Source organism: Brachypodium distachyon, chromosome 3 (assembly GCF_000005505.3).
Source record: "Brachypodium distachyon strain Bd21 chromosome 3, Brachypodium_distachyon_v3.0, whole genome shotgun sequence".
Taxonomy (NCBI): domain Eukaryota; kingdom Viridiplantae; phylum Streptophyta; class Magnoliopsida; order Poales; family Poaceae; genus Brachypodium; species Brachypodium distachyon.
The window spans coordinates 57333473-57359697 of record NC_016133.3 but is presented as its reverse complement, the minus strand read 5'-3'; the positions used below and the strand labels follow the sequence as shown (position 1 = coordinate 57359697).

Here is a 26225-nt window from a genome sequence, read left to right as displayed (position 1 = left end):
GTACAGATATAAGAAGCACAAAATTACACTCTAGTTTAATGGCCAAGTGATAAATTTGACCAGTCTCCAGGAATCTTTTAACTCCTATTTATTTTTTTGACAGCAAACATTTAACTCCTATTTTTTTACAGCAAATATATAACTCCTACTCATCTTTAACTCCGAGTTTTTTTTTCCAGCTTAACTCCTATCAATTTTTTTTTTGAGGAATAACTCCTATAAATTGTGCCAAATTTTTTTTCCTAGTTTTTGTACTTAATTGTCTCCATTTTTTTTACTGCACATCTAGGTTGTTACGCACACATGTCATTGCATCATTCATTCAGTTCTCCTACAATCTCTCCCTAGATCCATCTTGCCTCATCCAATTGGATGGCTGTATTAAGATGGGTTCCCTAAGAAACTTTTTTTTGGGACTAATTATAGAATGATCAAGTAGGCTTTAGGAGTCCAAATGGACAAATAGTTCAACAAAACTTACATATGCTACATGTACAGATGTAGAGAACCAGAAATATTATATGTGACACATATTCTTTTATATAATTGCCAGCTGATGGAGTAATTGTTGTTTTTGTGCTCTACTATTTATTTTTATGTGATATTTCTTTTATATAAAAACAATGTGTCCATGTCTTTAATTTTGAAATACGTATGTTAAAATTTTCAAAAATATTGTTGGTTTAATATGGAACTCTACTATAATTGGCATAGCAGGCTAAATCTTCGTGTGCCTGTAATATGCTTGGTATACTATATCTACTAGGCTTCGTTAAAATGCATGCATGATTATATCACCTTATTGTAAATTTATTATTCTACATCAACAAAATTCAAGCTGATATAAAAACCAGTGTAAGATTTTGTTATCTTCTAAGGAAACAAAGTTGTTGCTCCCTAAGAACAGAGAGACTAAACTTAGTGAGATGCTTCTGGATCAAAGTATGATATGTATAGCTCATGCATTAGCTTCTTTTGCTGGAGCTAGTAATGGAACTGACGCATGGACCGTGGTTTACGAGTTGTGACGGCTGATTGCAGCCGTGATTTGTGTGCAATAAAGCTCTCTTTCTCTGAAGAAAATATTTATGTAATCGAACGTGCTTTGCAATGCACGGTTACTGATCAACCGAAAAAGGCCCTTTCTTCTTCTTCTTCTTTCATCGTTGGTAAGCGAGGGCCAGTTGTTGTGTTCCGACGTGTTGATATCGCAGTTTCGTGTACAACGTACAGCTGACATACGAATTTCCGGGCCAGCAAAAACTTCATGCAGCACGTCCGCATGATCAAGAAAATTTTACACTGAACATGCACGGGTGTTTAATTTGCTCGAGGCAGATAACACTGAACATGATGAAAATCTCTGGAGGAGATCAAGTTCGTTTCTCTCACACGTACTCGTGTATCGCCTGTAGCCGGAACGTGTTCCGATCGAAAGCAATCCAATCCAGGTGGTACCATTATTATCCAAGTATCCGTTCGATGAAAATTAAGTTCGTGAGTGTATATGGCTTGGGGAGAGGATCGTGCAGACAACTTTTGGCGATTTATTTCGGTCGACATCCCGAGGAAAAATGGGGGAAAGGAGCTTTTTGATGCGGTTGCGGCTCTCCACGTCCGTTGTCGGTCGGCACCGAGAAGCAACTGGACGATCGATCTCTTGCTCGGGCTTTCGGATAAGCACACGCCTTGCCATCTTGCCAATGCCGTGTGATAACGCCGCCGGTATTTGAAACAAGATCGAACAAACAAACGGCTTTTCCTCGACAGAAAAACAGGAACTTTTTAGAGCTAGAGCCTAGAGGCAGGAGAGATGCCGACATGCCGTGCCGTCTAGACGTCATGGATGCTGCGCTGGGCACAATGCCCCGGCGCGGCGCGGTGAACCGCCAGGGTTAGCTCCTTCGGTTGCGCCGCATCCCGCGGGCTCAGCGCACGCCATAGCCCATAGGGCTCGAACATTGCATTTCGGTTTCTTTCAAATTTTTAGGCCTTTTTGTTCCACGGGGTGGTGTTTTGACGGTGCATAAAGCTGAGGTTAAACCTTCTCAAAAAAAAAGCTGAGGTTAAACCTGGACATGATTGTGACTCGTGAATTGATACTAAGAGCTTCATACAAGCACAACTCAGATTTAGCGCTTAAATTTCCGGCTACTAAACAAAGTTCATGCTTGCTAATCGGTCACATGTAACACGAGGTCTTCTATACGAATAGCTCATCTGCACGCGATTTAGCATCGGTTTCTTTGCTTTGATGGCACACATTACGCCGGCCCGATGCCAGTACTGATCCGAGGACCTGCCTTGTGAGAATTTTAGTACTGTATAGAAGATTTCTGAACCTGAAATACTGCAATAAGAATGTCCTGAATTTCTCACGAGATCGACAGATCGTGGGAATTAAGATTGCAGCTTCAGGGGAACAGATGGAACACCGGAACACGGTTCGCATGCAAAGTCCAAAAATAGTCGCATCATCTTCGTAAGTTCGGACGAAAGCTTAGCATGAGAACACATATCGCAATACTAGTAACTCGTAATCTTCTATCGAAGAAAACCCGAGTAAAGAAGTGCTTCACAAGCCATTCATCATCCGACCAGGAAACACTGAAACATGTGGCTGTTCGCGTGGTGATTGCACACAAACTCTGAACAAATTCTTTTTTTTAGAGCAGCTCTGAACAAACTCTCACCAGTAACAAATCCCTCCAACCCTCCTATAGATCACACCACAGTTGCCATCGCGTGCATAAAACTAAACTCTTATTAACCGACGACCACGAGCACGACAAGGTGATCCATCCAGCTTTTCTACAGCTTGGAGGGCTTGGGGAAGATGTCCGGCGTGAACTTCTGCGCCGCGCTTATGCTCCCCTTTATCTTCAGTTTACCCCTGCATAGCCAAACAAGCACGATACAGTCAAAACAATCGTCCAAAAAAGCTATGAATCAAGTACAGAGTATAGGAGTTTGTCTTGTCGGATCTCAGTTCTCACCTAATGAACGCCATCTGAGGGTTCAGCTTGCCGCTGGAGATGGCGAGGAAGTCATCGTCCGTGAAGGTGAAGGTCGCGTCGGGCTTCCCCTCGTACGGCCCTGAACACCAGCAACAGAACATACACGGATTTCTTCAGTAACACGAGTGGACAAACCAAAATTGAGAGGCGGAGGGGAGCGAATCGAGAGTGGGGAAGCTGGACCTTTGGAGACGGCGCCCTTCTTGAGGTCCACGACGAAGATCTCCTCGTCGACGCCAAGCTTCTGAGAGATCGAATCACAAGGGGCAGCATCAAGCGATGAACAGGGATTCCATAGAAGAAGAGAGGGGATGGATGTTAGGGATTCCGGCGGGTACCTTGGGGGAGATGTTGAGCTGGTAGACGAAGCCGACCTTCTCGGCGAGCTCCTTGCCGGCGTCGGTGGCGAGGTGGTCGCGCATCTGCAAGAGGAGCCTGGCCGCCTTGAGCTTGCTCTCCTCCATCGCGGCGGCACGGGAGCTTCGGATTCGTGAGACTTGGGAGATCTCGGGACTGTATCTCGGGACTGTATAACTTGGGAGATCGATGGACGCTTCTCGGGTCTATAATGGACGCGAGCGCGAGTAGTACAACTCCAACTACCGGGGAGACGTGCAGGCACGGGACTCGGCTGGGGTGCCGGTGGCCCTGTCTTGGTGGTTACCGGTTAGCCGTTGGCGCCACGCCTAAAACTGCATTTGTTTGCAAGATTACAAGATGGTTACAGTAGATTTACAATCCATCCACTGTTTTGTCTTGAGTATTCAAAAAGATTGGATTGCAATAAAGTCTGAATTGCAGGATAGCGTGGCCGTTGGAGCCGCATGATGCGACTTCTCTTGATCTTAGAATTCTTGACAGTGTAGGTGCTTCTTTATTTATCACCATCATTCTGCGAGATTTTTTACCAAGCAAATCCAGCCGTTGATTTAGAAGGATTTATTTCGTATTTTATCTCCTCTAACAGACTAAATATTTCCTAATTGATCTTGGCTCATTCCGCCGCCGCAGCCCCAGATCGCGTTTAGCCTAGCTGCCGGCATCTCGTTTATATCCCAACTAACAACAACCTATTCTATCTCCCTTGCCACCGCTGCGACCATGACGGTAGAAATCCAAACAGCTATTCAGATTAATTGGATCGCATATACAGAAATAAGCATTCCGGAGCTCTGCCATGAATCCAATCCAATCAAATCAATCACGCAAGGTCAGATGCTTGTGGCAGCAACTACTAGGGTGAGCATCCGCTAGCATCAAAGGCATAGAGCCCGTTATACTTGAAGAATTAATTTGGTTCATCTCCACGCCGCCTCGTCACAGGTGCATGGTGTGGCCCTTCCGCCGTTGTTTATCTTGCCGATCTGCTATTCCTGTTTTAAAATTGAGATATAGACGGTTCTCTTCAAAACGATTGGGTTGCAGTTCCGCCAAGTTATCGCTGCACGGAGAATAAAGTCTGAATTGCAGGATAGCGTGGCCGTTGGAGCCGCATTCTCTTGATCTTGACAGAGCAGGACAGGATTGAAGAACTGGGAAGAAGGGACAGCTGGATAACCCGCTTCTTTATTTATCACCATCAATTAAACCATCATCTGTACCGTATGTGAAAAACTTGTGACTGCTGCACCCGTGCAACGCCGATCAAACCGAACCGTGGTACAAACAAGCGTGCCATTGAAGCATGGCGCTGTCTACTTTACATCAAACCAAAGGAGACCAGCGCTCTGCTCTCCTCCTACTCTTCGTCTTCCTCCCTCTCCCTGGGCACAGCCCCGAATCGCTCAACGAGGAGGTCAGCAACGACCGGCACGAGGTCCTCGCATGGCACGGCCTTCTTCCACACGCCCGTGAGGTGCGAGTCGCTCCCGACGCGTCCCCCGACAAAGATATCCGCCGCCTCGACGATCTTGCCGCTGCCGTTCTTGGTGAGACACCCCATGAAGCCGATGTCGGCAACCTGCACCTGGGCGCAGCTGTTGGGGCATCCCGTCCAGTGCATCCTGACGGCCCTGGGCACGGACACCCGCCGCTCCACGTCGCGGGTCACCCGCAGCGCCCGCGCCTTGGTCTCGATGATGGCCTGCCCGCAGAACTGGTTCCCCGTGCACGCCACCAGCCCCTTCATCAGCAGCGACGGCTGGGCCGAGAATTTCTGGAGCAGCGGTTCCGCGAGGAGCGAGGGGATTTTGTCGTTGGGGACGTTTGGGAGCACGATGTTCTGCTCCACGGTGAGCCGGAGCTCGCCCGAGCCGTACTCGTCGGCGAGACGGGCCAGCGAGTACATGTCGGCCGCCTGCACCCGGCCCACGGGCACGTGGAGGCCCACGAAGGACAGCCCTTGCTGCTTCTGCGGGTGCACGCCCAGGTAGTCCCGCCGCTCCCATGCCTTGTCGATCATGTCCTCCGCCGCCGCCCGCTCCAGGACCCCGCCCGGCATCCTCTTCTCGATCTCCGACCTGAACACCTCCATCCCCTGCATTATTACCCAAATCCAACATCAAATCATCAAGGCCTCCGTCATTATGAGTGCTCGATCATCGCTGTGTTTAAATGAGCTTACGAGTTCGTCGATGAGCCACATCATGCGGGTCTTCTGGCGGTTGCCCCTGGTGCCGAGGTCGCGGTAGGCCTCGAGGATGGCCTTGCAGACGGGGATGATGTCGTCGCCGGGCACCCAGGCGTCGAGCGGCAACGCCTCGCCCCACCTCTTGGGGCTGATGAACCCGCCCACGAGAAGATTGAACCCGAACTTGCCGTCCTTCTCCGCCGGCATGTAAGCCAGGTCGTTGATGTGCGGGTGCTCGTACAGGTCGTGCGACCCGATCACGCACACGTTCCATTTCCTCGGCCTGTCGTCGTTCCATGATCATAACACAAAAAAACGTCAAAACTCAAAATGTGCTTGCCCTGGGATAGAGGCAATCGGTGGGAAGAACAAGATGAGTGTGTTTTCGTGCGTACAGGTTGGTGACGGCGAGGTTGCCCTGGGAGTTGTTGGTGATGTAGGAGGAGAGGAGGTTGGTGTAAGGGCGGGTGTCGACGATCTCGTCGGGGTCGATGCCGGCCAGCGGGTTGCCCACCGGGTTGCGCACGTTGTCCATGCCGCTCTGGAGGCTGGTGAGGCCGACGGAGTGGAGCCCGTCAAGGATGTCCGGCACGTCCGGGAGCGTGACGCCGCGGATCTGCCAGTTCTGCCGCGTCGTCACGTCGGCGCAGCCTTCCTCGCCGTACTTGTCGATCACGCTCGCCAGGTACCTCGTCTGCTCGCTCGTCGTCACGCCGTTGGGCAGCTTCAGACGCATCATGAACCGGCCATCTGCAGGGAAGCATGGATGGAATGCCAATGAGTGAGTCCCACTAGGAAATGCCTCGATAAGAATCGAGGAATGGTAAAATTGGAGAACAGAACAGAACAGTGATTGTTGCAGTCGACAGCAAGGGACAAAAGACACTAATAAGCTGGCATGGGAAATATGGAACGTGTCACGAATGGGATACCAGGTGGACTAGTATAGGCACACACTTGGATAAAACTAATCAGAGGGCAGACTGGGTGGCATTGGAATTAAGATTAGAAAACAAAGAAATCACTGTCGTCCTAGCAGAGAAGTGCGATTGGGACGTTCCAGGTTGCCGTTTCGTCTCCATGACTATGATACCTGGCCCTTGGCTCTTCAGGTGCACCTTAGTACTATGCCTTCTAAAAAAGGGATTTCATTCCACAGTGCAGCAATCAGCCCGTTTTCTAATGACTGTCTCTAAGTTTCGTTTTGCAGCCTACTAATGGAGAGGGAACATGCCAGGAGATTAATTCAATTCCGATGTGCATGTGCTTGCAAATGGAGACCAGAAATATACTATTCACTAGATAAAAAGAATGTGCAAAACCTTTTGTTAAAACCATATGCGCATGCAAAAAAAACAAAACTAGTTCACTGATTATGCTAACATTACGTAGAGCTGCAACGGGGCTATCGACACGTGGAGCTGGAGTGGTTGAATGCAGACATTAATTAGTTAAGGAATTTACAGAGTATGCTCCAATCATCCAGTTCAAGCATGTAGTACAGTAGTAGTATCAATCAAGAAAGGAAAGGGGATCAAGGAACATGTCAGCGAAGAGCAAAATGCAATAATTAGTGGCTTTAAACTAATCAGAGTTGAGAGCCGGCAGGCAGGGAGCAGAGAGTCAGGCATACACTGCTGCTTGCGGCGGTGGAAGAGGCCGAGCCACTTGAGCCGCACGTCGACGTCCTCCTTGGCGAGCTTGTCGGCGTCGATCTCCGCCATGGGGATCTTGGCGAGGTCCCTGATGCCGCTCTCCGTGAAGAGCGCCATGGGCTCCTTGCCCAGCTTCACCTTCTCCTGCGGGTTCAGCCCCGTCCGGTACTTCTCCTTGAGCACCCAGTACCCGCCTTCCCGCTGCTCCACCCGCGGCTCCAGCCGCTCCGCCGCCACGGCACCCGCGGCCGGCGCCGGGGAAGACGAAGACGGCGCGGAGACGGCCGAGCATTGCAGCACGGGGCGGCGGGCGCGGCGGCCGCGTTGGGACGACGAGGGCGTGGAGTGGGCCGAGGGCGGGAGGAAGCGCTGCAGGGAGGCCGAGGACGCCATGGATGATGCTGATGCTGCTGGTGGTGGTGCTGTGATTTGGCGGTGGTGGCCATGGGTGCGGTGCGTGTGGTTGTATATGGTTGGGAGGGAAGGGGCGTGCGGTGGAGTTTTTGGCTCTTGGGGAGTTCAAGAGGGCAGATGCCGCGCGCCATGGCAGCCGGGCGGTGGAGATTTACCCTTGTGCCCACGTCCCGCAGGGGCACCGTACCGTTCGTTTCTGGTTTGGGATACTGCCTGCCTTCACCCGTATCACGACCTTTCTAGATGACAAACAGCTTTGTCACTCCCGACGTCGACATCACAAGTGCTAAAGATCAACAATCGTCACACTTCTATACTACTCCTAGAGTAGGAGTCGTGCATGGTTGTGAACTCACGATTCATTTCTAGATGACTGCCTTTTGAGATATGCGAGAAATGAAGGTCGTTTTGACCTTGGCGGATTACTTTTGTTTACACGTTAAGGTCTCTACATCCAAAAGAGCACCCGTTTGCGAAAAGCAGACGCTAGCCGGATCCGGCCGCAGCTGCTTACTCAACGGCGCCCTCTCGGCCGCAGCTGCTTAGCTCCAAAACATATTGATACCCAAGGGGCGAAGCCGGGGCAATCCGGTAATCTCGGCGGTACGCGGCTAATTAAACATGCGGGGAAGGCAGGAGCTGACCAGAAAAGCTCGAGATTATAGTTTAGAGCGAAGGGGCCAATCAGATCGAGACCCCATAAAACCACTGCGCGCCGATAACTTAAACAACAGGCCACAGGAGCGGAGACAAATCCTCCAGTGAGCCTAGTCCAGATACACCGGCGAAAGGAGAGTTCATTCACAGGGGTAAGTGGCCCATCAGGCGTCCTAAGGGTCGTGACGAGCCATCTTTTGTAAGGATCCGTCCGGCAAGAGACGTGCATGACCCCTGCTTTCTTTCTCCTCGGACATCCTACATTTCTACTTGTTATCAACGGCTGATGAAATTGTGTAACTTGTAACCCCTCCGTTACCTAAAGATTGGCACAGTTTTAAATTAGATCTAGTTCAAATCCGCGTCAATCTTTATGGGACGGAGGTACTCCAATACTATTTTCAGGGAAACAAAGACTCCGTGATTACGGTTCTCTTTCCGGCCGGCCGTAGATCGCCGGAGAACCATTGCGATGGTGTGGAGCAAACGTACGTAGAGAGATATCGTAGGAGCGCTAGCCCAAGCTGGTTTGTTCGTGGAGGCAGGAAAACAGGCGGCTGCCTGGCTGTGCGTTCTGAAGCCACGCGCCGCGGCACTTGTCCTTTGGTGCGTGTGCAAGGGTGACACTGCCTATCTTCCGTCGTGATAGTGCCGTGCCGTGCTGTGGGACAGGGAAATGCCTCTTGGATGACACCACCAACCTCTCCCCCCTGCCGCCTGGCGCCTCCTCTAGGCCAGAAACCTGTGTGTGTAGGCTGCAGCCTGCCCCTGCGGCTAGAGACCAAGCGGCCACACTCGCTTTCACTAGAAATAGAATCACCGTATCTAATTTTTTTTCCAGTTCAAGCACTGAGGCACACGATTTGGGCGGAATAGAATGAGCTACTATCAGCAGGGCACTCCGGCTGGCTGCTTCGTTGCAGGTTTCGTGCACAAATTCAAGCGGTCAGGACAAGAAATCGCCTCAGAAAACGAAATTGGAAGGCAGGATGTTGCTTAGCACAATTGCAGAGATCACTGAGTTGGAAAATAACATCCTTTGTGTCGGCTTAACATATGGGCCTGGTTAGCCTCACACTGGATGACTTTCGCACTGTACGAGAAGAGCATCCTGAAAGAGGGTAGAACAGATAGCAGCATTTCGAGGATCGAATAGACCACATATCTATATCTTTTACAGTATGATCTTCAGAAGACTAGTAAGGGAATACATACGCTGCTAACAATGAGCTTGATAGTACTCCCTCCGGTGCTAAATTCTAAATTTGAACTAAAACCATGACAAGAACTTAGGATCTTAGGGAGTGCTAAATAGAACACCCAAAATTCGTCTGCCAGACCGCAACCTATATACTAACTATGTTGAGTAGTATCAGAAGTTTAGAACAGACCACAGAAATGCAAAATCACATGATATTAAGGCATGTGGACCAAATCAAAATCACAGAAATATTACACGGAACAATTGCAAGGGGCACTAATTTCAGTAATCTTGCCTCCTGCGGAAATGTCTGAGAATGAAACTGTCTGCATACAAGGGGTACTTTTTTCGTATTAGACCTTTGATGCACTTCCAGAATGAAAAATCAACTTCCTCGCCATCCTTCCTAACTATGAACAAGCATCTCGAGTTCTCGAATTCTGGATGTAAACCTAGCTGCAAAACAGTACTAAATGTTAGTTCCCACATGAAGCAGACAATTACTAAACCGCCAGTTGAGGCTCAGAACCATATTTGACTCGGGAGGAAAAAATATATTCAACGAGCTAGGCATCTAGTCATCTAGTACACCATACAGAAGTCAGACAGACTCTTTGTCATAAAGACTTTGGAGGTTGTTATCAAGACAAATAATATAATCATCCTGAAGTTTGCTGGCACCATGAGGCTATATCAACATGACACATCAGGACGAAAGAATGTCAAACAAGGCCTGGACATGTATAGAAGGGTGACAAGAGTACGAGCTCAAGAAACAACAGCAAGAGATATGGAAAATGATCGCATATTTAATTTCTTCATTTTATATTTTTCAAGAGAATAACTGGAGCGATTCACTTTCTTCATTCTCGATGGACCACGTACCGTGATGTAGTCAATACCGCATCCAATTTTCTTCTCGTACTGTGGATGATATGGAAGCAATCGCTCCAGAATTGCCTTTTCATGTTCAGGAGTCAGCCGATCACCACTTGTGTACCTGCAACAGTTTCAATACCACTTCCTTTGTTATCCAAAATGTAAATGGTATAATAAAATCTGCAAGCATAATTCGTACTGTTAGAAAAAAAGATTACAAAATCCAGATCAAAGAAAAGCTAAGCCAATTGTTGTACACCAAGTATTTTGTAGATAGTTCTGTTCTGTATTGAACTTCTTTTATTATTTTTCAGAGACCATGTGGAACACCTTATAATAATACTGTAAGAAGATGGCACAATGAAGCAATTGCTGGCGTGCTATAGCTCATCAACCAGAACTAACTAACAACATATGTTTTAAAATCCAGTGCAAATATGATATTCATTTTTCTTACTTGGGAGTAACATGCTGAGAGCCTGAGATCATTAACTCCTGAGACAAATAATACAAAACAAGATAGCCATATTTTGCCTATCAGTGTCACTCCTTTTGGGAGTACATTATATTTAGAAACATCAATAACTAATTGCATGTCTATCATTCCACACATGGATCAAGCCATCAACTTGCTTCACAGTTGCTTCATTACTTGTATTACCTAATGCAGTGTGTATTGGGACGATGCCCGGATGCTGGTAACAAATGCTACCTTGCCAACTTTGGTGAAGTTTGACAAAGATTGGAGGTACTGTTAGAGTGTGCGTATCCCTTCAGTTTATCCCTAGATTGCAAATTTGCAATAATGTGAATTTGAACAAACTCATGCAAACAACAGAAGGCATATATGTTGTGTCTAACCAAAACTAAATTCAACACAATTGTATGGTTTGGATTAGAAAGAGTTGAGCAACAGTGTTCCAGAAAAAAAAAAGAGTCGCGCAACAAAACAACCAAAGCTAAATTCAACCAAGAGGAAAAGTTGCCTACTTGCCGGAGTGGAGAATCATCCGGACGAAGCCAACGAGCGGCACGGTGTCCTCGAGGATGAGGTCCTCCCAATCCACCCACTCCCTCTCCGGGCCCTTCCTCCTCCCCTCCTCGGGCGGCTCGTCCTCCACGGGAGAACCCAACGCGGAGACCGCGTCGCTCTCCCGCTCCTCCACCTCCTCCTCTTCCGACGTCGTGGCGGCCGCCGGCCGCCGCAGGATGGCCGCCGGATCGGGCGGCGCGGCGCCCTGTCCGCGCGACCTCACCGCCACCCCCCCGCGGCCGCGGCAGGGGCTCGCGAGGAGGGAGGCGGAGACGAGGCCGCCGAACCCGGGGAGGACGAGGCGCAGGCAGGAGACGGCGGGCGCGGCCACGGCCACGACGGCCATGGGGCGCGCACGCGGCGAAGGGAAGTGCATGTGCGGGGGGCGGGCAAGACGGTCAGCTTCGTGTGGTGGCTCCGGGCGTCCTCACGGCATGGTACGGGCGCGCCGTGCCCGTGGTCGCCGCCTCGCGCTGCAGCGCGCGCACAGCAGGGCTGGGGAAGGGCGCGGTGTTCGTCGGGGGCTTTTTTTTTTTCCCCGGCGGCAAGGTTAGCCTGTCTCGGGGGGGCGAAGCGGCGTGTGGTTTCTCGTGGGAGTAGTGTGGCTGGGAAGGAGTGAGCTGCGATGCTGCATGGAGGAAGGAAGGAGTGGATAGGTCTCGTCTCGCCGTTGCGCGGCTGCTGCCTCGTTGGCGCTTCACGGCTTCCGTCTGCTCGAGTTCCCGTGTCGCGCCGTGCAGCGGGTGAGGACTGAGATTGAGCCGGAGATATTTCGGAAGAGGTGCGTGGTGCAATTCGGCCTGGGAAGAAGAAGCCCAGGACGGCATCTCGTAGAAGCTTTCTTGGGCTGGACTGATTCGGGATGGTGTCAAACGCACGCTGTGGCGGCAGTGCGGCCCAGACGCTCGCAGGCTCGCTTGTAAATCCTCAGCCACACGGCCTAGCAGAGTAACAGAGGCTGAAGCACCCCACGGGCCTAGCAGATCGAGGCCCAAGGCAGGCACACATGCTGCCGAAGCCCACTTCGCTTTCAAATTCCCCTAAAAAAAAAAATCGCTTTCAAATGCCTTTTCTCCCGGCCGCTTCGCTGAACGGACCTGGCTGCAGCCTGCGGCAGGACAAGGCATGCTGCAAAACATCAAATTGGTAGAGGCAATTAGGAAAGGGTACGGGACTACTGGAGGTCATATAAAACCCCGGTCAATCGACTCCGTCATTAAAATTGTGCGATACTCCATGAGTAGAAGCCTAGGAGGTGGTGATCAGGCCTGAAGCCAATCATAACGAAGGTCCAGCAGGCAGCAACCAGATATTACTCCACTTAACAAACGTCCGAAAGGTCACCATGTCCATCCATCGTGTGCGTACAACTGTGACACCAGAAATCACAAAACAATGAGTCAATGACGAAGAAGATCGCTACGCGCGTGACAGATGCCGTGGAGGATCTCAACGAACCATAAACTAAACACAATTAGCCCACACAGCTAACCCCGTGGCCACACGGAATAGACCAAGAAGTCATCAACGGGCCCCAAACCGCTAATATCACGCGCGTGATCCATGCGGAATTCGGTACGTGCCGACACGTTGGTCCAAATCGCCGGGCGCCGGAAACGCCGTACAAACGAACCAAAAAAATAGGAGTAGTACCACCACAAACGTACTCCAGAGTCCAGGGGAAACCGGGAAAGCCACACCAGCTGATCCGGAACCAATTCCGGGCCAGTGCTGTGCGATGGGGACGGGACGGTTGCTACGAGAAAAGGTCGCCCTGGCCCGCCACTCAGACGTGACAAGCTTGGGTCCGAAGTCCGAACCATATACGGCCGCTACTTCTTTACGATTGAACTACGGAGTATAAAACAGAGGAGCAGCTGTGTAAAAAGGTAACATCAGAGGACAAGACAAGAACCTACGATTATACTACCGTCTACGTGCAGCTGTGCACGTACGCGGGAAGACAAAACCCGCGTCTTTTGCGTTGTGTCCTGCTGTGCACCGGTGACCTACCACACTAGCAACTAGCAAGGAACTTTTCTTCTCACGTTCATGTGTAGAGTATGTATACACTACACTCGAATGAAGGCGGGCGGCGTTTCAAAATCCGTGGGCGGGCCGGCGCGGCTCCGTCAGCTGTTCTTACGTCAAGTCGGTGTGGAAGGACCCGGCCGGCCACGGCCAGTCGTGACGAGCACTCCTCCTTCGCAGCTCTGCACTAGATTACTGGAGTAGATAGATAGAAGAAAGAATAAGAATAATGGTCTGCTTGAGTCATGCTCCTCCATTAGCGCGTTAGTATCTTCTGTATCTTCCTAGCGAAGGCAAGCAAGTTGGCTAAGCGACATCGATACCTTCGCGCTAATCCCAAGTTTTCCTCTCTTTTTTTTCTCTCAAGGAAATCCCATGTTGCCTACATGCTCTCGTAAGCATGGGCACGTGGTATCTCCACGGGGTAATTAATTTGGACTTTGGAATACTGCTTTGATACTAATTCCGTCTAACAAAAAATATCTCAAAAATAAATTTTGGACTTAGTGTATAAATATATTCAAATTTAGTCAAAGTAGAGACGTTTTGTTGGACGGAGAGATTACGCAGAATCGCTCGGGATTTGATTCATCGTACTCTTCGTCAGGGCAGGGCAGAGATAGTCTTGTGGAGGGATGCTTGCCAGCCACCAACCGGTAGATGTATATGGGCCGTACTACGTTGACCATGGGCGAAAAATCTGGTCTAGCTTCCGGGTTTGTTCCGAGCGAGTGGTGTATGACGAAGGCGAGGTCATTGTCGTACTACTGCACTGGGAAAATTTGTCTTCATCCACGAAACATAAATATCTTTGTCATTTCAGGGCAGATGCAGTGCAAATGTGCAATGCAAGCAACTTCCAGTGAACTGTCCTGACCGAACAAAAATCAAAGAACTAAACTGACCATAAGCTAAACGAATACTGAACTAAAATTCAAATTTTCTTTTTTAAGTAAGCAAATAAAAGACTGTTTAACAGGCAAAGAAACTGGTAGGAGTGCTGGTCAAAAAAAGAAGAGGATGAATAGTAAAATGATCTGGTCGTTGAGCTAGACGTAACAACTTCTTGTTGGGAAATATGATACGAGCATATGCGTATCATGACCGGCAAGTGCAATGGCATATTCCAGATTAATTCCTGCTCCAATACTCCTAACCTAATTATCAAATGTGCAGCATTGGAACGTGAGGTCACGCATCGTTCTCACGGTGTGTATGGCTTGGCCAATGAGATGACCGGTGAGCAAGTTAGCCTAAAGAAAAAAGAAGAATAAGCAAGTTGCTCAATTATTGCACTAACTTTGTACCGGCCGGTCCTTAATTGGAAGCCGTCCACGATGTCACGTCGACGGTAGTAGTATCAAATTAATTAGCTCCCTCTTGCTGTAAAAATCGTATGAAACGGAAGCTCTAATCAAGCTAGAATCAACGCCATTGATAGGGTTTTGTAGCACAACCAGACCATGACGAAGGGTCTGTCAATATTACGGCTGTACCCCAACAGCCAAAGAAAATCTTGCTGCTATCCAATCCTTCAAAAAACAAGACAGGGCTGATTTCTACAGAATCTATTCCTGCTATTCTTAGCACGCCCTGAATGTCTTGGTATAAAAGCAGCGGGGCAAAAAAATCCAATCAAAAGCCAGTCGTGGATGGCGTGTAATTTATGGTATGGCATTCGTGATTTGTCCAAGGCACGCCACGGATTTCCGTTTTCAGGTCAGTTTAAGGCAAGAAGTCCCTGAATGGATGGACGCGCTGTACCGTGCGGCGGCTTGCTGACAGCTTAATTTGCACGTTATCACGGGCGGAGGACCCAGTAGGGCAAGCTTGATTTTAGGAAGACGAGCGACAGAGCGAAGGGGTAGGGCATTCGGCAGCAGGATGGGTACCGGCGGCGCTCGCGCGAGCAGGAAGATGACGGAAGGGGATGCAGTCGAAAAACTCTCTACTGTCTACACTCACACTAGATGCAATAATTTATTTTTCTGCAAACCTCGCTGTCAGTGACCTGGACTCGGGCCAGCATTCTTCAATACCACATGGGTCGACGGCGCGAACTATCTGACACCGTCGCCTTTGAATAGTTTTCTAGTCGGCTTGTAACTACTTAAGCTCGTTTTGAATAGTTTTCTACTCGGATTTGGACGGATTTGAATTGGCTTCAGCCAGTTGTAAACGAATTTGCTGTGACGGAGGTTGGGTGGAACAACATAGTGAGTAACAAGTTTCATGAGAATTCCAGTGAGTTCGTGAGTAACAATCTGTTCAGGGAGATGTTTCTGTTTTGATCTTTTTTGGTATATAACTATGGAGAAGTTTATGGAAGGAAAAAATATAACTACATATCTCTTATAAAGCTGAGTTGATAAGTTTTATCCTTGCTTGAAACATTGAATTGCTGTAAAATTATTTAGAACCAAGATTATACACGCAACTCTCTTGTTGAAGATAGTCCAAACTTTTTTTTAATAGAGTTTTGGATCCCGATAACTTCATAGTAGTTATGAAATTTGATTTTGAATATCAAATTTGATTAAAAAATGTCATGTATTTACACGAGACCTAGTAGTAGATAGCATAGAATGTTTGTGAGATTCCGAATATCAAATTTGATTAAAAAAAAACAAAGACAGACCACATGTGGAAATATTAAATGTTAAAAACACAACATTATCATACTAATTAAAAAAATAAAAACCAAATAAATTAAAAGCATCTTAACAAATATAAAAGAAAAATATTAAATATTATGTGTCGGTATACGAGTTTGCCCTACCTCCAAATTTTGTTGTCCTTCGCCAATGCACGTTATATTTTTCCTTGTGTGCGAGTGTGTGTATGTGTCATACTGTATGCACACTTTATTATGTTTATTGTTTTAAAGGATTAATTGGGTCTACTAAGGCGCAAAGAAATTCATAGTGCGCACACAGGCAGGTAGTGTAGGGACAAAGCGCATGCATCGATCGATCAATCTTCAGATGCCAAGTAAGATTTGTACTGGAATTCAGAAGTGAATTAAGGTAATCTTGGAGTATAATGAGAGGAAACGGTCCATGATTACAGAAGATTCAAATATGGGTGGAAAGCACATGTATAGATCAATCGATCTTCAGGTGACGAGTAAGATTTGTAGTAGAGAGAATCAGAGTAATTTTGAAAAATAAAGAAAGGAAACAATTCAGGTGGACCCGGAAAAGGATTTTGTGCCGGATTCCAGTAGTAGATAAAGTTATAATAAGAATAAAGAGAGGAAAACATTCAGGTGAATCTAGAAGATTCAGAAAGATCACAGTAGTAAGGCTGTTCACAGTGGGGAGTAACTTAGAGTAGTAGCATCTATATGTTAGTAGCTTAAGTTACTACCTCCATAGTGGGTAGTAACATATATGTGGTGTCATGCATAATGTTATTTATTAGGTTGTAGACGCATCTTGTCTTGATTTGTGTGATGTTATGGTAACATATCTTGTTACCACCTCCATCTATTTTTTCATTTAATATCATGTCATGTCATCAAAATGTCTAGTTAGAATCTTATGTTACTACCTAAATTACTCCCACTATGACTAGCCTAACATACAATTACAATACAGTTACGTGAGAAGTACGAAAATTCAAACATGAATTAACTGCGATTGCTTTTTAAAAACGGCCTGAGTTTTCCGCCCGTTTGAGGTTGTTGTTCTGACCCCGTGACCCGTATCAATGCCTGATACGTAGTAATTGCCCTAGGAAGGCAGTTCGGGATCCCACCGTTCGATCGGATCGATCCTGCGGCTAGGCTATATATATAAAGAGCGCCCGTTACGTCGGCAGGCGTCACGCAGCTGATCGCGCCCGGGTCCGTTAAGAGAAGGCGGCGGCGCAAGGGGAAGGGAAAGGGAAACGGGGGGAGGGATAAATTCCACCCCTGGGCTACCGCAATCGCCCCTGCCCTCGAAATTCTCGTCTCCAGAATCCTCCTCCCCTTCGCCTCACGGGCCGGCGGCGGCGGAAGGCCGGCGGCGAAGATGGAGAAGGCTCTTGGAGGTGGAGGAGGAGGAGGAGGGAAGCTGAGGGGCGCGGCGGGGCTGATGGGGCTGCAGAAGCAGTACTCGTGGTCGCCCGACATCGAGCGCGACGAGGCGTGGGAGCGGCGGCGGCGCGGGCTGCGGAGGCGCGGCTCGGAGGGGGCGCTGCGGCGCGCGCAGAGCGTCACGGACGACGACCTCGACGAGCTCCGCGGCTGCATCGATCTGGGGTTCGGGTTCGAGGCCCCCGTCGGGTGCGCGGCCTGCGGCGGCGCCGGGAGGAGCAGCCGCCTCGTGCAGACGCTCCCGGCGCTTGATCTATACTACGCCGTCGCGGCTGGCGGCGGCTCGGAGGGCTGCCCGACCCCGTGCTCCTGCGGCGCCTCGTCCGAGGCCACCTCCGAGGCGTCGCCGATCGGGAGCCCGATGTCCATACTCTCTCCAGGTACTCTATCATGATCATCCCAGTACGAATCAGCTCGATCTTGTTGATTAGATGAACATCCAAGCCAGGCTGCAGGGGTTCGTTGTGATTGAATCATGCCCGTCTCTGTTCAACCAAGCGGGACTGAATTTCGATTTTTGACCCGTCCGCCCTGTTTATTCCGAGCGATTTCATTGAAGTTTTGGTTTGACTTTTTGATGGCGGTGCTTTGCAGGCGACCCGCCGGAGACGGTGAAGATGAGGCTGAAGCAGTGGGCGCAGGTGGTGGCGTTGTCCCTGCGCAACCGTGCCTGAGCCACATACTCCGGCAACTCCGGCGTCGTCATTGCAATCTCGCATCCAGAGGAGGGAGGACGAACACGCAGAAGACAAAGAATCCCCTGCCTCGAGAAGAAACCAAGAAGGAAGAAACACACAACAGAAGACAAGAATCTTGGGTTCGGTGACCCGCCGCCTTCCACATTCGCTCCTCGTTCCCCGCTACCAAGACGTTTATCAATCAACTTTCTGTCAGATAATCATTCACAACACCGGAATCATAATTTGCATTTGCTCCTGTTGATTAGTTTCTGCACCCTCCCTCCTCCTAATTCCTAGCTTCTCATCGCATTACTTCAGCTAGTTCGTAGTTTGGCTCTTTTCCTAATTCATAACCTCGCATCCCTGTACATGGCGCATCGTTCATCAGCTTAGTTCTCATTGTCTCTCAAATAATTAATCAATTGTTGGTGGCTGGATGGTGGTAGCTGTTGCTTGTTGCTCTCTGGAAAATCGATGGATGATGCTGTCATTGAGTTGCTCACCACCCAATCATGCCCACATTGGCCTGTCGATCAAGCAACAATTAACCAACAATCGTAGTAGCTCCTCACTGTTCATCTGATCACAACCAGCAGCTCTTGTGCAGACGAAGCAAAAAAGCTCTGGCAGGCAGCAAATTATTGAGATTAGAGAGCTCAGATTGAGGACACAAACCGGTGCAGGTTCAGCGTCTCGTCTGCAGTGTGCTGAAGTAAGAAAATTATTTTTCCATGACAGGACAGGCTGTGGTCCGCCTGGCCCCGAATGGGTAGGGAGGAAATGAGATTGGAGAGGACGGTATGTGGTATAGTTGGCTGTCCCTCTCTGTCGTTTTTGCACGGCGAGCTGTCTCTGGCTGGGACCTGGCTGCTACGGCTCACCGCTCACCTTCCTTCGCTTTCTGTTCTTCTGCGCCATGCCCCACCGCTTCTCAAATCTTCGCCATGCTCTCATCTCAATTCTCACCCTTTCGAATCGTGCACGTTAGCCAGCGTGTACACACACGCAGGCAGGCGCACGGCACCACGGTAAACCGTCATAAAATTTCAGTGGGAGTACTACTGGAGCCTTCTGGATCGCAACGGAAGCATCCAGTACACGGCAAGGCCGTGCACTGGCTGGCACTTACAGTGAATTCTTCTCTTCCCTGCAGGCTAGCGCTAATTAAATGTGTAGTTGCAAAAAGTCCTGGAATGTTTACTGTAGGTTGCGACTTGCGAGCCGAGTCCCGTACACATCAGGTAGTTCAACCTTGCTCTCGACGGGGAGACGGGGAAATTCTGCTCTAGCGCCTGCTGGACTCTGAAGTCTGAACTGATGGGGAGAACATGGGATGCCTCCAGCACTGCACGTGTCTTTGACAGCGATTTCTGAATTTTCTTTTTAGTCGTGATTAGGATGGCCACGAGGGCAAACACGACACGGCTTCGTGTCAAGTTGATGGCCAGCCGATCGCCAGGGAACCCAGCCACGCAAACCGGCCGAAACACTCTACATTTTCACAGACCAGGGGTTGCTTCTACGTGCCGGCGAAGTCTCGGCGAGCTGCAAGCACCGGGGTGTTCCTCTCCGGTAAAGCACAACCAGCTGAAATACGCCCAGATGAAAGCTCGCATGAACAAACTTTACATGATCGATCCCAAAAGGTTTCTTGAATACATATACAGAACTCAAGAGCACGCATAAGCTTTAGTTCTGCATGACCAAGCACCACGGTACAAGCCCGTATGCTTTAGTCCTGCATGACCAAGTACTTCAGCAGCAGTTCTGTAGTGCACACAAACTCGTCGAATTGGTAAACTGGCCAGTGCTGAACATAAGATTGGTAGGCAATAGATCAGTTCATGCTTACCAGACAGAAGCCTCTGGCCAGTGATGAACTTAAGATTAGTAGGCAATAGATCAGTTCATGCTTAGCAGACAGAAGCCAAAGTATTTCTGTCTGCCCATCAGGAGTTCAGACATCTTCAGTCTGCAGGTATGCAGCGTGTCTCAGAAGATTGGCACAGCGGAAAAATCTACATATGCTATTGAACACAAATAGCTTTGGTTTTACAAGACATGCCAAGGTTTATGAATACAAACCCATGTGATCTACTGTAACATGGGAGCTATGGACCCTCGGAAAAGAAAATGTAGTGCTAATGTAGTATCACACAACCCAGAAGCCTAGGGCAGCTGAGCAGCAATGCTGTATGCCTAATTACACATGGACGCGCTGTGTGGACAGTGACCATGATCAAGCAGATTTACATACAATGCTCTACTCACACGAGTGGTGCGCAGACGGCTAAAAATCTATTGAGGGAATATCAATGGCAGTGTCTATGAGCATAGGAGTCTGAAGCAACGGACCAGTGGCTGCTCTACAAGTGCAACTCCTGGCGATTCTGAATTCACCTACTGATACATAAGCTGCACACGCTGAAAGTAGTGTGTTTTAGTTACATGTCTTCAGCTTACCACGGCCCTGTCAGTGTCCTACGCAGGCAAATTCTCTTTGATTTAGGTCCAACTTGCCTTCTAATATTCTCGAACACCTACAGAAATCATTCAAAAATTTGTTATGGTAAAAATATGTCCTGAAATGAAGACAGCCTGAGAACTTCAGATGGCAACGTCTACAGAGCAATGGAGAATTCAAACATATATAGAACACAACACGCATTTAATCTCTGGTGCAAAAACTGCACTTGTATAATTTGTTGACGCTTCCCAATATTTTCTCAGGCTAATACGGATGAATAATACAGCCACTAAATAACAGTAAGAATCGGAGTAAAACAGTGAAGGAAATTAAGGTAACCTTAAAATACAGAACCAAGATCAATAGACGAATCAAGTACTCGTACTAAAATATACAAGGCTAAAACTAATGATTGCATTGGCTGGCCGATTCAAAGAATTTCTTAATCATTGTAAGCTTCTTAATCGTATTTCTTTTCTTTCTTTTTTTGAGACGTAAGCTACTTAAATGTTACCACCTAACCCTGTTGTAGGAAAATACAATCAATCACATCCACGTCAGACTTCGCCTTATCATTTCTCCAGTTCCCACGGGCCACAACTTACTTCATCAATAAGGTATTCTTAAGTCAAATATACGATAATAGTTTGAAAGCTGAAACTCTACATCAGTAGCCGTCAACCAGGTCATAACATTTCCCATTCAACCAAGTGTATCAATACTTATATTTTCATAATAATATTGTTGAAGCTTCACACTGTGCATTCCAAATCAAATAAATAAATTAGGAACTAGTATGATCATAGAGCAAAACTCATTCACGGTGCTGACAGGTTGACTCTAATGCTTCATGAAAGGGCATCCACGATAATAGGTTCAAATATATTTTCTTTAATATAAACCAAGTTTGCCACCAATAAAACAAAAAATGGGCCCATAGTGCTGGTTAATTATGTTTGTCTTTAACAGGTAAATAAGCAAAAGTAGTATCAGCCCAGCACACACAGTTTCTCCAAAACTGTAGGAAATTACCTCATTCTTTTGCCTCTCTAGCATCTCCACCTGCACGTTGGAAGAAATACTAGTTAAGCTGACATACTATGCTTTAATCAGATAATTTTGTCGCCCCATAGGACTAAGGGACAGCTATATGCTTGAGTCATGTGAAGGCTTTCCTTCCTCTTACAAATAGCAAGTACCAACTACTTCATCAAAGACAGTAACAGAACAGTTTCACTTCAAAGAATGTAATCACACAGCACAAGCATGTGGGGGTAAAGTTCATCTGCATTAGTTTTGTAATGAACATTGGATAACGGATAAGGTAGACTATGAAGGGATTACATTTATCATAAGAAAATGAAAAACATCTTGTGCTAGGTGGCTAAGCAAATACTCAGCACGGGACTATTTCAACAGCTGCCACTGGAACCTATGGTGGGTAATTGCTACCAAGATTTTAGTTCTGTGGAATTCACAGCTGACTGTCGAGAGGAGATTATACTCCCTCCCTCCGGAAATAAGTGACGTGGATTTGTATAAGAATCTATACAAAACCACGTCACTTATTTTGGGACGGAGGGAGTACAAGAAATGGGCCACTCTTACTGTATGTAGACTGTAGTTGAAAATATTTATGATTTTTCTTCTTCTCTTTGATGAACTTTTACTTCACTTAGTAAAATGCTGCAGCATACCTAAGACCAATCACTAGAACTAAATAACCAGGTGGTGACTGTCCAGATTTTTTTCTGATAATTTGAGATTTTGAAGTACCCAAAGAACCAGGGTACAAGTGATGATCAACAAGAAGGCAACCAATCACAAGTAAACAGTGTTAGGATGTGGGAGTACATGGATGGTTTCCTGGATTTCCGCAAATTACAAATTTTGAGGGGCTGTCTAAAGGTACTAGCTAAAGTACTTGAATGCCAGAAAATAATTGCATATACGATATCAATACGAATGCAATGCAAATTAGAAAGGCAAACAGCACTTGGATCATACCTGATTTTTCTGCAACTCCTCGTTCCGCTCTTTAAGTTTTGCCACCTCAGTCTCCAACTCCATCATATAACTCTGTTGCGTCAAACACAAATCCAATGGTTATAGAAGCCCAACAACAAGGATAATATATTTACCTTTGAATAGTTTTCAGCAAATGAGATTTTTCTTGTGTCTCCTTTGTATCATTATTTCAGTGCAGAGAGACGTAAGCTTTTCATTTTCTCATAAAACAATTTAGCATCCGTGCACCAATTTAGCATAAACTAAGTATGCGGACAAAAAGAAGATCCTAATTTTGGTCTAATCAAAGAACTACAGAAAACAGATGGATGATATAACTTTCTCAATGATGTCAGAAGTAAAACAATTTTTATAAGATAAAAAAAGTATATAAGCAACACGTGTCACTGTGAGTAAGAAAAAAGCATGACAACTTGTGATGGATAATAACAGCACTCTGGCGACAGAATTTTCACCTGCTTCCTCTGGCGCGACCTCGCTGCAGACTCCCTGTTCTTGATCATTCGTCTCTGCCTCCTCTCGACCACCTTCTCCATGGCCGGCGCCTTCCTCCCCCTCAATCCACCATTAAAAACATAAGGCATCGGTGGTGGTGACAGCGAGGACAAGTTCAAGCCTTCCATCTTGCCAAACCCATTGGACAAAACCGGCCTGGCCGGGGAAACAGCAGTGGTCGCGCCACCACCTCCCTGGCCGAAAGCTCCGGCCATCATCCCATTACCCAGCGACAGAGGATTCACCATGGGAGCAAACATATTGCTCTGAGGAAACAGCATCTGTGGCTGCGGAGGCGGCGGCTGCTGCGCCTGCGCCGCCGGCGCCGGCGAAACGGGCGGCGGCGGGCCGGCCATGTCCTCCCGAACCACACCAGCGCGCACGAGGAACTCCTCGAGCGTGACCTCCCCGAGCGTCTGCTGCCTCTGGGCCGGCGGGAGCTCCGCGGCGGCCGGCGCGGCGGAGGGCCCGCCGAAGTACACCATGTCGCGCCAGACCTCGTCGACGGTCTTCTGGCTCATGGTCCTGGGCAGCGTGAGCGAGCCCTGGCGCTGGATGGGCTGCGCCCCGGCTCCTTGATCCGCCCCCGCGGCGGCGGACGACGAGGACGCGTTGGCGACGACGGCGCCGAGGGCCTGCGACTCCTCGGCCGTCCAGATGTTGCGGAGGAGCTCGTCCATGTTCATGGACCCGAAGTCCTTCCCGGGCCCGCCCAGCGCGCTCTGGAACTCGTCGAAGGTGAGCGAGTAGACAGACGACCCCTGCCTCCCCAGCGGCAGCGGCGTCATCGGCGGCAGCGGCTGCTGCTGGTTCTGCTGCCTCCCGCTCCCTCCCGGAAAATCCATCCCCTCCACACACACACACAACTCGGATCTCCCTCTCCCTCCCGCCAACCCAACCCAATCAAATCAAACCAAACCGCGTCCCAGACCCAGACAGGAACACACACGTCACAGCCTCACAGGTGTACTACCCCCGCTGAACCAAACAGCAGCCCGCGCCGCAGACAGGGAGCAGCTAGCGAACGAGCGAAGCGTACCGAGCTCCGCTGCTTTAAGCAGGAGGACAGGAGGACGGCCGGGCTGGATTAGGTATGGTTGGCGATGCCAAATTTAGAAGGATCAGATCCAAATATACGCACTCCGAGCGAGCGATTAAGAGAGGGGGGATTGAGATCAGAAGAGAGACGCTGACCTGATACTCTCCTCCTCCGAGAGAGAGGGCGAGGTGGAAGAAGCTCGTTGGTGGGTAGGCCGCGGGCGCGGGGGGCGACGCGACCGCGACGGGGGCCGGGAGGGAGCAAAGGAAGGAAACGAACCGAAGGACAGGTGTTGGCCGGGAAGCGCCGGTGCGTTTTAAAACGTCGCCCCGCAGCGACGAAAAGCCCAAACCCATATCTCGATTAGTGCGCGCCGGGTAATAAAGTACTCCCGCTTTGCCTCGCGCACACGGCGCTGCGCACACAGAGCACTGAGCCAGATCCCACGGCATATCTCCCTCGGCTCTCGTGCCTGCGCTGTGTTTATCGGATGGGCCCGGGGTGTCGGTGAGGGAGGGGGGATCTGCGGGGTGGCGGCGTGGGTGCGCGATAACGTTTTTCTCCGTTTTGGCTGACCACTGGAACGGAACGTGGTGGGCTCCAAGGGTCTCTAGAGCGCGCAACGTGTCGAGGCCTTGGGAGGGGACGTTGATGGGTGGTGACGGGACGGGCTGCCCAATGGGGGCGCGCGACGTGGGCAAATCTCGGCGGAAGCGGACAAAGGCGTTGGACGGTCGGATCGTTGTGCTCACCCACCGGCCGTTGACGTGGTTCCGGGGCAAGGAAAACTGACAGTTGGCTCATTTCATTTGTTCGCGGGCCTGGGGAGTACTGGTGGCCCAGGAGATGGTTCTTATTAGGCCATGGGCTGCCAGAGGAACTTACTTTTGACGTCTGGTCACGTTCAAGTACGAAATGGTTGGTGGGAGTTTTTTTTAGGTTTTCCACAAGAGCTTTGCCTTAGCCGTCACTGCTGAAGATTCAGCGTTCCCCTAGCCTCCGGCCGCTGTCTTGGCGCTGCGAGGTGGGGGAACCTCGGTTCTTCATAAGAGTACACAGACATGTTTGTGCATTTCAATTATTTAGTTCCGATCGGCAAAGCAATGGCGGAGGTTGCGACGCCGTCGCGAAGATGGTTATTCCTCTGCTGTGGTGGTGTCTCAACGGACGTTGCTACGGAGTCAGAGATCTTTAATCCTCGTGGGTTTAGTGTACCCGATCTTGTGGATCTTGGGTATGTGTACTCGCAGATTCGTTTATACGTATCTGTTGAGGTTTGTTTTTGTTGGTTTTATCTTTTGTAATTTTGTAATACTTCTCTGGCGTTCTGATGAAAATCTTACGATTCGACGACTTGCACGTTTAGGGGATCAACGCTCATGGCTTCTCATCTTTTTGGATGAGCCACTCAAGGGGCTTTTCGAAACCTTTCAAGGTAGTCAAATTCGTGCAGGATACTAGTAACGACGTTGCTGCTACAGTCTGATTGCAGTCTCTGTGTTGAAGCCTCAGCAGAATTTCATGTTGCAAAGTGTGAAATCACGGAGAAGATGTCTTTAAGAGATTTCATTGTATTTCTTAATTATAGGAGTTACCTTATAATTTCTAAAGTCTATGATCCAAAACATTGTACCTGTAATGGTACTCTTGTTTGAATAAAGTTACAGGTTATTCTGAAAAAAAGTACGAAATAGTTCTTCCGCTCGAAAAATAAAAAGTGTGAAATGCTTCTTATTACATGTTGATTGTGATTTGTGAACCTGTGTTTTGGAAGATGGAACTTTATTTTGTAACTGTAATACTCCCTCCGACGCGTATTACTTATCGAAATATCACATGTATCAAGACGCTATTTAAACATACATGCATCCATGCTTGGTCAAATTTAGGATAAGTAATATGGGTCAGAGAGAGTAGTTAATTTATGGTTTTGGTCTTTTTATGCATGTGTGGCTTGGCTGTCAGTCGTAGCCTGCTGG

General features: G+C 48.6%; 5 protein-coding genes across 7 annotated transcripts; 1 reads left to right on the top strand and 4 right to left on the bottom strand.

Annotated features, from left to right (window-relative positions):
- Positions 1–2500: 2500 nt before the first annotated feature.
- LOC100834410 (non-specific lipid-transfer protein-like 1) lies at positions 2501–3640 on the bottom strand. Its single transcript, XM_003570521.4, has 4 exons — positions 3356–3640; positions 3201–3261; positions 2997–3096; positions 2501–2893 (listed from the first exon to the last, which is right to left on the bottom strand). The coding sequence occupies exons 1-4, from the start codon at positions 3479–3481 to the stop codon at positions 2812–2814; spliced, it is 369 nt and encodes a 122-aa protein (XP_003570569.1). The 5' UTR covers positions 3482–3640; the 3' UTR covers positions 2501–2811.
- A 925-nt stretch (positions 3641–4565) lies between these two features.
- Positions 4566–7700, bottom strand: LOC100834109 (ferredoxin--nitrite reductase, chloroplastic). The gene is made up of 4 exons (XM_003570520.4): positions 7220–7700; positions 5982–6336; positions 5581–5869; positions 4566–5493 (listed from the first exon to the last, which is right to left on the bottom strand). The coding sequence occupies exons 1-4, from the start codon at positions 7632–7634 to the stop codon at positions 4756–4758; spliced, it is 1797 nt and encodes a 598-aa protein (XP_003570568.1). The 5' UTR covers positions 7635–7700; the 3' UTR covers positions 4566–4755.
- Positions 7701–9707: 2007 nt separating this feature from the next.
- Positions 9708–12138, bottom strand: LOC100833797 (protein DCL, chloroplastic). The gene is made up of 3 exons (XM_014900218.2): positions 11383–12138; positions 10399–10513; positions 9708–9969 (listed from the first exon to the last, which is right to left on the bottom strand). The coding sequence occupies exons 1-3, from the start codon at positions 11799–11801 to the stop codon at positions 9796–9798; spliced, it is 708 nt and encodes a 235-aa protein (XP_014755704.1). The 5' UTR covers positions 11802–12138; the 3' UTR covers positions 9708–9795.
- Positions 12139–17272: 5134 nt separating this feature from the next.
- Positions 17273–18662, top strand: LOC100833491. The gene is made up of 2 exons (XM_003570519.4): positions 17273–17917; positions 18132–18662. The coding sequence occupies exons 1-2, from the start codon at positions 17473–17475 to the stop codon at positions 18209–18211; spliced, it is 525 nt and encodes a 174-aa protein (XP_003570567.2). The 5' UTR covers positions 17273–17472; the 3' UTR covers positions 18212–18662.
- Positions 18663–19827: 1165 nt separating this feature from the next.
- On the bottom strand, positions 19828–24600 carry LOC100833178 (bZIP transcription factor 23). 3 transcript variants are annotated; one of them, XR_002965040.1, is made up of 7 exons: positions 24402–24600; positions 23168–24289; positions 22692–22763; positions 21717–21746; positions 20681–20757; positions 20070–20189; positions 19828–19984 (listed from the first exon to the last, which is right to left on the bottom strand). XR_002965040.1 is itself a non-coding variant. In XM_024461602.1 (6 exons), coding segments are annotated over exons 2-6 (1065 nt in total). In that variant the 5' UTR covers positions 24053–24289; positions 24402–24600; the 3' UTR covers positions 19828–20188. The 3 variants fall into 3 exon arrangements, 2 of the variants coding, with proteins under 2 accessions (XP_024317370.1, XP_010236076.1); XM_024461602.1 differs by having other exon boundaries at positions 19828–20189; XM_010237774.3 differs by lacking the exons at positions 19828–19984; positions 20070–20189 and having other exon boundaries at positions 20228–20757; positions 24402–24596.
- Positions 24601–26225: the final 1625 nt, after the last annotated feature.